The 10,362-nt window shown below is 32.1% G+C and overlaps 1 protein-coding gene across 1 annotated transcript in view; it reads right to left on the reverse strand.

Annotated features, from left to right (window-relative positions):
• Positions 1 to 10,100, reverse strand: part of LOC101897105 (putative transcription factor SOX-15) — a 59,298-nt gene extending 49,198 nt beyond the window's left edge. The window contains exon 1 of the mRNA XM_059125080.1: positions 8,868 to 10,100. Within this exon, the coding sequence (XP_058981063.1) occupies positions 8,868 to 8,962 (95 nt within the window). The 5' untranslated portion in view covers positions 8,963 to 10,100. The remainder of the gene's footprint in view (positions 1 to 8,867) is intronic.
• Positions 10,101 to 10,362: the final 262 nt, after the last annotated feature.

The following is a 10,362-nucleotide window of genomic DNA, read 5'->3' on the forward strand; positions in this document are numbered from 1 at the left end:
AATCGTCTTTATTAGGTCACTCAGTCAACCGTTTGCTACAAAAAATCACTAGTATTTCAACAAAATTTTGAATGATTTAGTTAAATTTCCACCTAATATTAACAAAATATCTTAAAATTATATGGGAAAATTGTGAAATATAACAAAATATTGTTAATTTAATAAACATGCCACATCGAATCTGAAAAGTCAAAGAGCAAAACAAGTGAAAATAATTGAATTTTCAACTTGGTGAAACTTTTGTACCCCACAAAATGAAGGATAATATTTTAGAATTTGGGGTTTCAAAGTGAAAAAGTCAGAATTGTATTAAAACCACATCAAAATGTAGGAAAAATACAAAATCGACGTACTTACAAAATTTTGAGTAATGAAGTTTTTAACCCAAATACTTATGACATTATTAATTGCAACAGGATAATACAAATGTAAGACAGCCAAACCCGAGCGTTCGGGGGTGACTGTATCATCACTATGCATATTTAGAAGTTTTATCCGTAACAAAAATACGTAGATATTAGGAATATGTGTGAATGGGAGATATGTCTTTATTTCAAATAATTTCTACTAAATTTGGCTGAGGTATATATTTTTTTGGTTTATGTGACCTCTCGTAACAAATATCGTTGCTATTTTATGACTTTAAGAGGGTCATACACAGATTTCGACCAAAAAATGGCAAAAGACGAATCGAACCTCTTACAATGAATATCATTATTAAAGAGTACACATTACGGGTCAGCTTTGATGGGTGTAAAAGTCAAATCGGTTAAACATATCTGCAATTTTTTTTACAAATTGAAAACGGTTTGGCTATTGAAATAGGTTAACAGTTGTGCTATTTTAGAACATTTGAACATATTTAGGCAAAATGAAATCTCAGGGAGATTTCTTAAAAGGATAAAAACATGAAAGTTGTGGCCATGTTGATATAAACCAGTGAAAAACCGGTAAGAATTTGGAAGTTTTCAAATTAATTCCGACGAAAAATATTGCTAAAATCATAAAAATTAAAAATGGAGCTAAGATCGGCTGTGCCAAACTTTAAATGCCCTCCACCATTTTTTAAAAAATCCGAAACAATACCTTAATTGAAAACCCCTATATATGTGGGCCATACGAAGAATTCGTCCTGCCTAAATAATTTTTTGTCATAGGCTGTAGCACCAATTCCGAACTGCAAGTATGAAATTTGAAACAATCCGGTGAAAAATGTCGCTAATATAGTATAAATACCTAATAGAGGGAGGTACCGATATATGTGGGATATACGAAGGCATGAACCTGCAACAACAATTCCGGTTTGTGATGGCGCTAAAATTTTCAAAATACCGAATAAAGGATGAAACCATTATGTGGGAGCTATACGAATACGTGGACCGAGATAGCCTATTTATACGTGCACCGACATAGCCTACTATCTCAATTCGTTCGAAAGATATTGAGATTACAATAAACAGATGGACATCGTTAAATCGACTTAGAATTTTACGCTGATCCAAAATATATATACTTTGTAGAGTACAAACGAAATGACAAAATTAATATACCCTCCATAGAATGGTGGAGGGTATAAAAATACCGAATATAAGGAGTTACCGTTATATTAGGTCCTATACGAAGACGTGTAATTTTAACAAAGGCCATTACGATATTCAAATATGAAATTTGGAACAATTCCGGTGAATAATGTCGCTAAAATAGTCAAAATTACGTGTACCTGTATGATCAATTTTCTGTCATAGGACGTAGTACATTGTGATTGTGATCTTCAAATTCCAAATTTAAAACATTTTCGGTAAAAATCAACAAAATACCCAATACTATATTATTTGCGGTAAAGTATCAGCAGATCTGAAACCCATTTGACGAGGGTGAAGATTCCATAATAAAACCCAAGGTTGATCCAATATTTTTCATAAACATACAATCTCTAAAAAACATCGGTATTTTAAAAAGCAGTTGCTTCTACTACATCAAATATTTAATGCTTCTTCTACGGATAGAACTTCGGAGAGAACTGAAATTTCTTATTTAGGTATTTGTGATTTCGCCAATTTGGGTATTTTATCACACAAAATTGTGGCCAATTTCAACAACTAAATATTATCCGATGATCATCAAAAATGCTGGACTTCAGCCCTGTCCTAAACTCTACTCTTTTTGAAGATCGAACTATAATGGCAACCTGAATATAATACCACAAAGGTATTGTAAGGAGAAACAAATATTAAAACAAGTAAGCAAAGGCTACAGTCGAGCGGGGCCGACCGTTGAATACCTTACAACACTATAATAAACGATACAGTTTATATAGGCGAGATACTCGAAAGAATTCCACAAGATATTGTGACAAAAAATAAAAGAATACCATCAAGTTTCATTCTCTAATTTTCGAATAATAGCAACTTAAACTAATTTGCTCATTACCAATTTATTGGAAGATGTTGCACGTAAATGGTCTTCGTAGATCTGGAACCAATATTTCCCAAAGACCTATAATCTCTCAGAAGTGGCAAAAGATTAAGATTTATTATTGGTTATTGACTGAAACGCATCTATATGAGATACAGACATTTGACTATATTCTTCAACGAAATCAGCGTTAACGAAATAGTCAGAAGTGCGTCTTTCCTGTATTTGTGAATTCTGCAAAGAGTCACAGTTCGTATTTTGTCTACAAAAGTTGGCAAACTATTTCACACATTGAATATTTTTGGATGGCCATCCAAAACTGCTTGGCTTTTGCAATGTCCGGTAACCCCCATTCAAATGTGCGTGAGGATCGGGCGATAATTACGACCTACTGACAATTTTGCAGTTTTTTGTTCCATTTCAATATATGGCGATCATCTCCAAAAAAGAAGGCTTCTATTCTGACCCTCATCTTATCCCCATGCAAAATTTCGTTAGGGTCGGGCCATAAATGCGATCTGTATACGATATCCTGATATTCTAACTACTTAGTTTTGTTAGCTGTAGAAATATTACCAAATGTTTAATTCAAAATGAAAATATGCCAAAAATATGACAAAATTGAAAAAATATGAAAATGTTAAACGCATCTATATGAGATACAGACATTTGACTATATTCTTCAACGAAATCAGCGTTAACGAAATAGTCAGAAGTGCGTCTTTCCTGTATTTATGAATTCTGCAAAGAGTCACAGTTCGTATTTTGTCTACAAAAGTTGGCAAACTATTTCACACATTGAATATTTTTGGATGGCCATCCAAAACTGCTTGGCTTTTGCAATGTCCGGTAACCCCCATTCAAATGTGCGTGAGGATCGGGCGATAATTACGACCTACTGACAATTTTGCAGTTTTTTGTTCCATTTCAATATATGGCGATCATCTCCAAAAAAGAAGGCTTCTATTCTGACCCTCATCTTATCCCCATGCAAAATTTCGTTAGGGTCGGGCCATAAATGCGATCTGTATATGATATCCTGATATTCTAACTACTTAGTTTTGTTAGCTGTAGAAATATTACCAAATGTTTAATTCAAAATGAAAATATGCCAAAAATATGACAAAATTGAAAAAATATGAAAATGTTACAAAATCAATATATTTTTATTTTTTTATGTGATTTTTTTAGACGTTTTATCTTTCCTGCCAGGAGGCCATTCTGAATTAATGAGAACTGTCGAAATCAGTTCAGCCGTTCTCGATATATAAGAGATCTTTCAAGCATATCTTCTTTGATAGACATGATGACCACCCAAATTGGTAGGCTTCTTCCCCGCCCTAAACTCTGACTACATGCAAAATTCCGCGTCGATTGGTCTATAATTGCAACCTGTATAGCTACTGCAAAATCCACATTTTTAAGTATTTGGTCCATTTTAACCCCTAAACATTTGGCAATCATCTCCAAAAGAAATAGGCTTCTATTCTGACCGCCTTCGTGCAAAATTTCGTAAGGATTCGGCCATAATTGCGACCTGTAGCGTGATTACAAATTAACATGGACAGACGGACGGACGGACATACATAGCTAGATTGACTCAGCTCGGCGAGCTAGGAAGATCCATATATGCTTTCCTATATGGGAAACCAATATTTCGAGGTGTTACATAAATTCTGGCCCAATCAAACTTATAATACCCCCAATACATAGTGCTGTAAGGTATAAAAATTACAATTCAATATAAAAAAATATGCAAATTTTGATTGGCATATTTTTACATGAGTTTTTCTATTTTTTTACGTTTGTACCGTTCTTGAGTTTATACGTAGAAACTAACATCATATTCTTTTTATATAGATTTTGGTATATGACCGATATCTTGGCTATGAGATCAGAAGCAGAACCTTAAAATCGTTAACATCCCGAACACCAATGGAACTAAGAGCATCAACCTCGATTTCCCAAATAATTTTTAAATAAATAAAATTCGATAAAAATCCTATCCTATTACGAACTCTAATTACGAAATTTGAAAAAATCCCGGTGAATAATGTCCCTAAAATCTTCAAAATATCGAATATCGTGGACAGAGAGAAATTTCTCTTCCAGGGAGAAAAGTGCTTAGACAGAATTTCTAGTAAGGATTTTTACACAATTTTCATTGAAAAATTTAGCAACAATCATCAAAATACCGAATATCGGAGGGTACCGTTATATGGGGGCTATACAATATCGTGGACCGATATATCCCTTCTTCAAACTTAACCTGCCTGCAGACAAAAGACTGATAGGTGCAAAATTTAAGTTTCCTATCGGACGGACATGGCTAAATCGTCTGAGAATTTTACGCTGATCAATAATATACAGGGTGAGATAAAAACTGCAACAAAGTCGAACGCCATAGTTTTTACATTTTTTTTTAATTTTATTGAATGGAAGCAAAAAAATGTCGGAAATAGCATAAAATTTTAGAATAGAAACTTAGCCCCTTTGAGTCTTTTTTTCTGTTGCGGTGTAAGTTCTTGCATTTTTTGGAATTTAAATGGTAAAGCCATTTTTCAATATTTTGCCGAATGGAATATTGCGATATGTTGAGCTCACGTACCATTTTCGGCCACTGTGACGTTTCTATTAGGTCGTTTCTTTATTATCGAACCATTTCTGCTGATGTTGCTGTTTTTCCATCAACTTTCTTGACGTCGAGCTACGCTACCAGTACGAGACACTAAAGATTTATTCACATTTAAATGCTGGAGTGCTCTAACGATACCCACTTGTAGTTTCCAGCCAAATATATATCTCGCTTGAATTCCATCACGACTAACTTTTTTCTGGAAAATTCTCACCAAAATGCTTTTGTACGCTTGTACACAATATGATGAGCTGCCACTTGAAAAATTTTAAGAGTTACTAACGGGATGACGAACTTAATATACCCTCCATACTATGCATGTTGCAGGGTATAAAAATCAATAAAACATTCGATTTTTAGCCCAAGGAACGTGAGAATTCTACTCTTCTCATAAGGTTTAGTTGGTCCTGATGGAGACGCTGGGTACAGCTGAGCTTACCTCGGCCGGCGAGAAAACCAAGTTACAATCTCTTTGTAGAGAGTAAGCCTTCATACAAACAATTTTCAAGATTGGCCCATATTTTAAGAGTTGACGAGAACAATGCACAACTGAGACTTTGTACATTATTTCCAGATATTAAGTTTTTTTTTTTTTTCAAAACAAGCCAAACAAAGTTTTTGGGGTTTGGCCAGAAAAAAAACGGGATTTGGGACCCTATTGCCCTGGTCTGGTAAAGTTTTCCACTGAAAGTTTTAGCTTGCACCTGCCATACCATAAATGAAACAATCTATTTTATTCATTGACATTCATTAAAATACACCTCGCTATTCCCTAGGTAGTTAATTTCTAAATTAATTTATAGCAACAACAACTAAACATAACGAAAAGCATAGCAAATGATAAAAAGACAAAAATTAAAATCGATAAATATGTTGAGTCATTCATTCGGCGATACGGTCTTTTGAAAGGTTACTCGACACAAAACACTTGCACTCATTCCCGTTCCAGCAGAATAGAACATGCCATGGAAAATAGTACGAACAGCAACAACAACAATGAATGTGAACTTAGCTTAAATTCTAAATGTAGAAATCTGCATAACGTCAAGTGTCTCTGAAAATCAGTAATTACAGAAAATGTAAAAATGTGCATGGGTATGTAAATAAAACACATACAAACATACATACATACGTCGGTACACAAGAAGGTAACGGCACAACGAATAAATCGGAAACACTCAGTGTTGTTGTGCTGCTGTTGTTGCAGTTATGGCTGCAGCTGTTGTTGTCGTCGTCGTTGCCATTGCAGTTGCACAGGGAAAAGCTACAAGTTGTCGTAGACCGACAAACAGACACACACACTCACACAACTAAACTCTTGCTTTGCCATAGTCACACACAGCGAACTACGCCTGTACACCCCTATTTATTATGGTTATTATCTAAAAGATATGTATCTACGCTTCACTTGGATATAATTAAAACGACAAACAACTAAAACAACAATAGCAACAACAACAACAAAGTCACCAAACGGCCACAAGCGGCAATAATAATCAAAAATACTTAGAGACATTTTTCTACAACAAGATAGGGTAAGAACAGAAAAATTGTAATTAACGTAAGAAATTATTGAATCTCAGCTGGCTGTTTTCAACAATTTCTTAGTTCTATATATTTTCTATGATCATAATCGGAACACTGTGTCCCTTCCATAAAAAAGTGACTTGACAGATTCATCATTACTCAGACAAAACAGTTGCAAGTAGAATCTTGAAATTCTGTTGGGGTTCACCATATACATATAGCTTTTTTAATTCCTGAAACTAGGCAAGATGATGTGTTTCTCAATCCTAACAAGTTGTAAGTGATTGATAGTGATTAAATAACCAATAGGTAAATAATCAACAAAATTAAGTGATTATTCGGATATTAACCCAAATACTGGGTATAAAGGTATTTGGTCAATAAATTCATTCTTCTCAGCCATATGGCTACAGAGGGTATATATCATTTGATACGGCCAAAACGTGCCTCAACGAAATAACAGTTTTAGACCCTAGGTCTCTTTGGGCCAAATACGTTTCAGGACATTTGGAGACGATCTAGGGGTGTCCGTCCGTCTGTCTGGCTACCTGGCTGTTGCGTACGATATTTTTCTAAAGGACTTGATCTAAACTTGGTATATTGTAATATTATTTATTATTTATTATTATTATTATTATTATTATTATTATTATTATTATTATTATTATTATTATTATTATTATTATGATTATTATTATATTATTATTATTATTATTATTATTATTATTATTATTATTATTATTATTATTATTATTATTATTATTATTATTATTATTATTATTATTATTATTATTATTATTATTATTATTATTATTATTATTATTATTATTATTATTATATTATTATTATTATTATTATTATTATTATTATTATTATTATTATTATTATTATTATTATTATTATTATATTATTATTATTATTATTATTATATTATTATTATTATTATTATTATTATTATTATTATTATATTATTATTATTATTATTATTATTATTATTATTATTATTATTATTATATTATTATTATTATTATTATTATTATTATTATTATTATTATTATTATTATTATTATTATTATTATTATTATTATTATTATTATTATTATTATTATTATTATTATTATTATTATTATTATTATTATTATTATTATTATTATTATTATTATTATTATTATTATTATTTTTGTTATTATTATTATTATTATTATTATTATTATTATTATTTTTGTTATTATTATTATTATTATTATTATTATTATTATTATTATTATTATTATTATTATTATTATTATTATTATTATTATTATTATTATTATTATTATTATTTTATTTTGCACAAAACTTTGTGAAATTTCGTATGACGTCTAATATGTAGAATTACCTGCAATGTAGTGTGAAAAAACTGTAAAAAGCATACACTATGGGAGGGATGCAGCTTTCTTACTGGTATTGATTTAATTCCATCTTTACGCAAAACACGGAAGGAGCGAACTTTGAATACCCTCCATCAATTTGAACGAATTTGGAAATTTTCAAAAAAAAAAATAAAATCTGTTAAAAATTTCTTTTGAAATCATATAAATACCAGGCTGAATTCGGTCGTATATGCCAAAATTTATTGCATTCGGACTTATATTAAACATTTGGTATAAAAAAAAAAACTTAGAAATTTGGTAAGTTGTTTCTGAGCTGTATTTGATATATTTCCCTGAATATCGCCACTACGGAGTGCATATTACGGGTGTGGAGGACAAATTGAACAAATCGGATGAACAATATATATGGAAGCTATAGCTATATTTTAATCGATGTCCATCAAATTTGAAATATTTCTTGCTAGGCTCAATTGTCAATATGCCGATCATCTAAAAGAACTATGGTCTCCTTTCCTTTTGCCTGTCACAAACAAATGCACAAAGACATAATACCCTGACCACAATATAATATAAAAATTCTCCCGACCTAAATGTGACATAAGTACTTTTGGAGCTATATTACAGCCCAGGCGCAAACCATTATTTTAATCCAAAAATTTTAGTGTTGCAGGTATTCAAATAAATTTTCAGATCGGTACTCCCCCCAGAGTACCAACTTCCATAAATTTAAATCCAAAACATATAATATGGCACCCCACACCGTTCGTATGCGTGCATGTATGCTAGTCGGATAGTAAAGTACAGGGGAGTAAAGCAAGTTGTAATGATAATGAAGGAGAATAAAAATAAAAATCTACAACAACTTAAAGTAGAAAAAAAAAAACTTTGTCATGGGAAAAATGTAAATATTGTATTACTTGTAATTTGTTAGTAGATGTTGTTGTTGTTGCTGCTGCGACTGCGACTGTTGATGAGAATGATGTTGATGTTCGTGATCATATGAGGGTTCCATTTTACGTTGCTCGACGTCGTCACCGTAAATTTCGTTGTGGTCTTCGTCACTTTATTTGGCGGCTTTGACTTTGCAGCAGAGGTTTGAGAGAAGTAGCAATAGTAGTACTACAGGTGGTGGTGGTGGTGGCAACAAAGTCCGTGGTGCTGGCGGTTGTGGTGGTTGAAGCGGTGGTGTGGTGGACAGGCCAACACAGCGGCGGCAATAAAACACAACAACAACAACAGCAACTTTAAGATCACTTTGAAAACTTGGTGTTTTAAAAAATAAATTTACGTTGCTAAAATGTATTTGTTGTAGTTGTTGCTGCTGATTTTTGCTGTTGGAGTAACGTGGTTGCCTTAGTAATGCTAATAATAATGATGTTAATACTGATGATGATGATGACGACGATGATGATAGTAATAACAATAATAATGGTAGTAGTGCTGGCCAAACTAGTACTCGATGTTGCTTTAGGGCCAAAAGCATTTTGTTCAATGTTGCATTTTTCCGTTAGATTTTCCCTTCGCCAGCAAATGAGCGTTTCTTTTTCTTTATATTTTTCTTGGGTTTTTTCTCACACACTAAGACACACACACACCCACTTTATGTAGGCACACGCAAACACTTTTAACGAGATTTCTTAAAAAAAATGCTTGTTGTTTTCTTTTAATTTTTCTTCTTTGGGTGCACTGTGTTTTCAATTCTTCTTTCTGTGTTTTAAGCGGGAACAATGAAAAAAAAAAATGATTACTTATTTATATTTTCAGGGCACTTGAAATTTTCTTCTGGCAGTGCGGTTTTCTCAGTTATTAAATCTTTTAGGTTTTGACTACACAATTACGGCCTCAGACGATGACGAAAATTTGTTAACTGAGGTTGAGAGCAGTTCTCTGGCTGGCTGACTGCCAGCGTACAATGTGTGTCATGTATTATTTTAAACTGTTTCCTGTGCATGACTAATTCGCAAAATTATTTTTTTTTCTAATTTCAAATTATTAATGATATCAACTGTGTTGGACTTTGTTTCCACCGAAAACGCAAGGCAAATGTTTATAATGTGAATTAAATTTTGTTAATTTATTCATTTTTCCAAAGGCATTTTCGTGTTCGTTTCTTAAGTCTTTTGTTTTGGTAAAGGTATTTTATTATTTATATATCAAAAAAAATGAAAGTAACCAAATCTGACATAGGACTACATAATCATATGAAAAACCTGCCCCAGATTAGGCCCTAGTCAAATACGTAACACTTTAAATGTGATTTTTATATTCTAGCATTTTGAATGTTTTTAAAGGAGGTAGCATTAACCAAATCGAATACTAGGTGAAGGGGACCCAAGTATCCTTCCTATATCTACACCTAGTGGTGATAGAAATATCGAAGAGTGCAAAGACAGATGGAAATCAGGAAATATT

This window comes from Musca domestica, unplaced genomic scaffold, assembly GCF_030504385.1.
Source record: "Musca domestica strain aabys unplaced genomic scaffold, Musca_domestica.polishedcontigs.V.1.1 10, whole genome shotgun sequence".
Taxonomy (NCBI): Eukaryota; Metazoa; Arthropoda; class Insecta; order Diptera; family Muscidae; genus Musca; species Musca domestica.